At 42.0% G+C, this 3,362-nt stretch overlaps 1 protein-coding gene across 1 annotated transcript; it reads left to right on the forward strand.

Annotated features, from left to right (window-relative positions):
- The first annotated feature begins 2,721 nt into the window (after positions 1–2,721).
- On the forward strand, positions 2,722–3,120 carry LOC117118675. Its single transcript, XM_033263343.1, has one exon. The coding sequence runs from the start codon at positions 2,722–2,724 to the stop codon at positions 3,118–3,120; it is 399 nt and encodes a 132-aa protein (XP_033119234.1).
- The last annotated feature ends 242 nt before the right edge of the window (positions 3,121–3,362 follow it).

Here is a 3,362-nt window from a genome sequence, read left to right on the forward strand (position 1 = left end):
ACCAGCAATCGTCTATCACCTGAACGAAGATCTCGTGATGGCACATGCCACACCAAGAGACTACGTAAATACTCTGGACATTCACGGATGCCCAGCATATAAAGATACGTGCAAGAAATGTGGTCGCATTGGCCACTGAGCTAGGAAATGCCGCAGCAAGAAACCAATAGCCCGAAAAAGCCGCAGTCCATCACCACGACGGAGCAACCCGCGTCGCAGATCTCCCGGTAGGGACAGAAGAGGGCGCCACCACACCGACAATATACAAGTCTTAGATGACGAAAATCCCATTGAATTGACATACAGACGAATGAGCAAGGTAATGGCCTATACACACTTATTGCAGTGGTTCTCCCAGAGAAGACTGGCCAGCATCGTCATCGATTGAAAGTAGATTCGGGGGCCGAAGGAAATACACTACCACTTCAAACATTACGCAAGATGTACCCATTTGGATGGAGAGCTATGATTCAACCAACAACTGCCAAACTTACAGCTTATAATAGCACACCAATATCATGTGTGGGACACATTAACATAGTATGTCGATATATAAAGGATCCGAAGTGGACAACTCACAAGTTCTACATAGTCGATGTATCCAGTCCAGCAATATTAGGCTCTCTAGCCAACTTGGCATAGTCACAGTGAACCAGATTACTGCTGAGAACACACACTGCATCCAACCAACCCTAACAATTGAAGATCTGAGGAATCAATACCCAGAATGTTTTGAAAAAATTTGAAGTTTCAAAGGATTTGCGAAAATTCACTTAAAGGAGGATGCACAACCATGCATTGATGCACCAAGAAAGTGCAGTGTGCACATCAAACCTAAACTCAAGGAGAATCTAGACAAAATGGTACAACAAGGAATAATCAGAAAAGTGGACCATTATACCGATTGGTGCAATAGCATAACTACTAGCCTAAAGAAGGATGGGTCGTTACGAATATGACTGGACCCTAAGAAACTAAACCAAGCAGTTAAAAGATGTCCTCACAAGATACCAACTCTTGAAGAACTGACCCCCCAATTTACAAATGCAAGGTACTTCTCAAAGTTGGATGCCAAATCCGGATATTGGTCAGTACATTTAGACACTCCCTCACAGGAGCTGACAACTTTCAGAACACCATTTGGACGTTATTGTTACAACCGTCTTCCTTTGGGACTTGCAATAAGCCAAGATATTTTCCACCAACACATGAACCGTATACTAGAGAAGGTTCCTGGTTGCCTGGGCATTGCCGATGATGTTGCCGTATATGGGAGTACCAAGGCAGAGCATGATCAACGCTTGCATAAGTTGTTAACAGTAGCAAGGTCAGAAGGACTTGTGTTCAACAGTAAAAAATGCATCATTAGAGCATCCGAGATAAATTATTTTGGATCAATTTACTCGGACAGTGGCGTCCGTCCTGACCCAGCAAAGATCGAAGATATACAAGCAATGCCTACCCCTCAAGAAAAGGATGACCTGCACAGATTTCTTGGTATGATTAGCTATCTATCCTCATATATACCAAACCTTGCAGAATGTGCACAACCACTACGGGAACTACTCAAAAAGAATGTTCCATTCCAGTGGCAGGATGATCATAAAGATATCTTTAACTGTATAAAGCACTCTGTATCATCAAGTTCATGCCTCCAATACTTCGACCCTACCAAAGAAACCACAGTAGAAGTAGATGCATCGCAGAAAGGGCTTGGAGCCTGCTTGGTCCAGGATGGTAAACCTATTGCATTTGGGTCTAAAACGTGACATCTACTCAAAGTAACTATGCCAACATCGAGCGTGAGACACTTGTGATGGTATATGGTGACACCCGTTTTCACACATACCTGTTTGGGCATCACTTTCGAGTTGTGACTGACCACAAACCTCTGGAAATGATATGGCGAAAGCCAATTCAGTGTGCTCCACCCCGTTTTCAACGACTTCTTGTCAAACTACAAGGGTATGAGTTTGATGTTGTTTACCGTAAAGGTACAGACATGGTGATGGCTGACGTCTTGAGTAGATTGCCAAATCCTGCAAAAACATCAGAAATCTCTCTCGACATTGGTGTCGAAGAACTTCAGATACACCTTGTTAATTTTGGGACAACAAAACAAACAGAACTCAAATCCCAAACACAAACGGACAGCACCCTTAGAGTATTGATGCAAATCATTCAAGAAGGTTGGCCAGACCGGGTAAGTGAACTCCCCACAGACATACGCCCATATTGGATCTTCAGAGATGAGCTAGGTATAGCCGACGGGATAATATTTAAAGGCAGACAAGTTGTTTAACCACTATGCAAGACATATTGACACAACTGCACCAAGGACACTTGGGTATTGAAAAGACAAGGCGACTTGCCAGAGAATCAGTCTATTGGCCCGGGGTTACTAAAGATATTGACCACACAATAAAGACATGTAATGCTTGTCAGGAACTGCAGCATCAGCACCAAAAACTACCATTGCAACCCCATGACATTCCATCTTCACCATGGACTAAGCTTGGAACGGACTTATTCACCCAGGATGGAAAAGACTATCTGACTATAACGTACTATCATTCAAAGTTCCCAATATTATACAAACTGAACAGCACAAAGAGTGCAATGGTCACAGCAACCACCGCATCTCGGTTCAGCATAATGGGACCACCACGCGAAATCATTTCTGACAATGGCCCACAATATACCAGCAAACCGTTCTAGCAGATGTGCAATAAATGGGGCATTAAGCAAACAACGTCATCGCCAAGATATCCCAGATCAAATGGGCTAGCCGAACGAATGGTACAAACAGTGAAAGCAACACTCAAAAAGTGCATCGCTAACAATGATGACATCAATTTGGCATTACTACACATAAGAGCAACGACGACAGATTGCAAATTACCGTCTCCGGCTGAAATGTTATTTGGAAGACCAATACGGACCAATCTTCCCAGCTACCATCCAACAAATGCACCACCAGAAAATCATGAGCGCCTGTTAGAGCGCAGTGACAAAATGAAAAGCAATCATGACAGACATGCTGGCAAAGATATTCCACCACTACATTTGAATCAACGAGTGCGCACATACAATGCAGAAAAACCCCAAACTGCCAATTAGTATATTAAATTAAAACAAAAAAATACATAAAATAAAATAAAAATAAAGGAAAAAAATAACTGTAGTACAAGTGTAGAGTGCGTTCAAATGGAACCACTGGAAATTGCTCACACTCTTTTGTAACAGAGCATCTGTAAGATTGTAAGTCATAATGTTTAGTGTTACTGTGTTTTAATAAAATAAAATACATAAAAAAAAATAAATAAATAGATAAAACCATAAAAGAAACACACCCATATTGC

The sequence above is a fragment of the Anneissia japonica genome, unplaced genomic scaffold (assembly GCF_011630105.1).
Source record: "Anneissia japonica isolate Jap-2015-1 unplaced genomic scaffold, ASM1163010v1 scaffold299935_len4561_cov362_single, whole genome shotgun sequence".
In the NCBI taxonomy this organism is placed as follows: Eukaryota; Metazoa; Echinodermata; class Crinoidea; order Comatulida; family Comatulidae; genus Anneissia; species Anneissia japonica.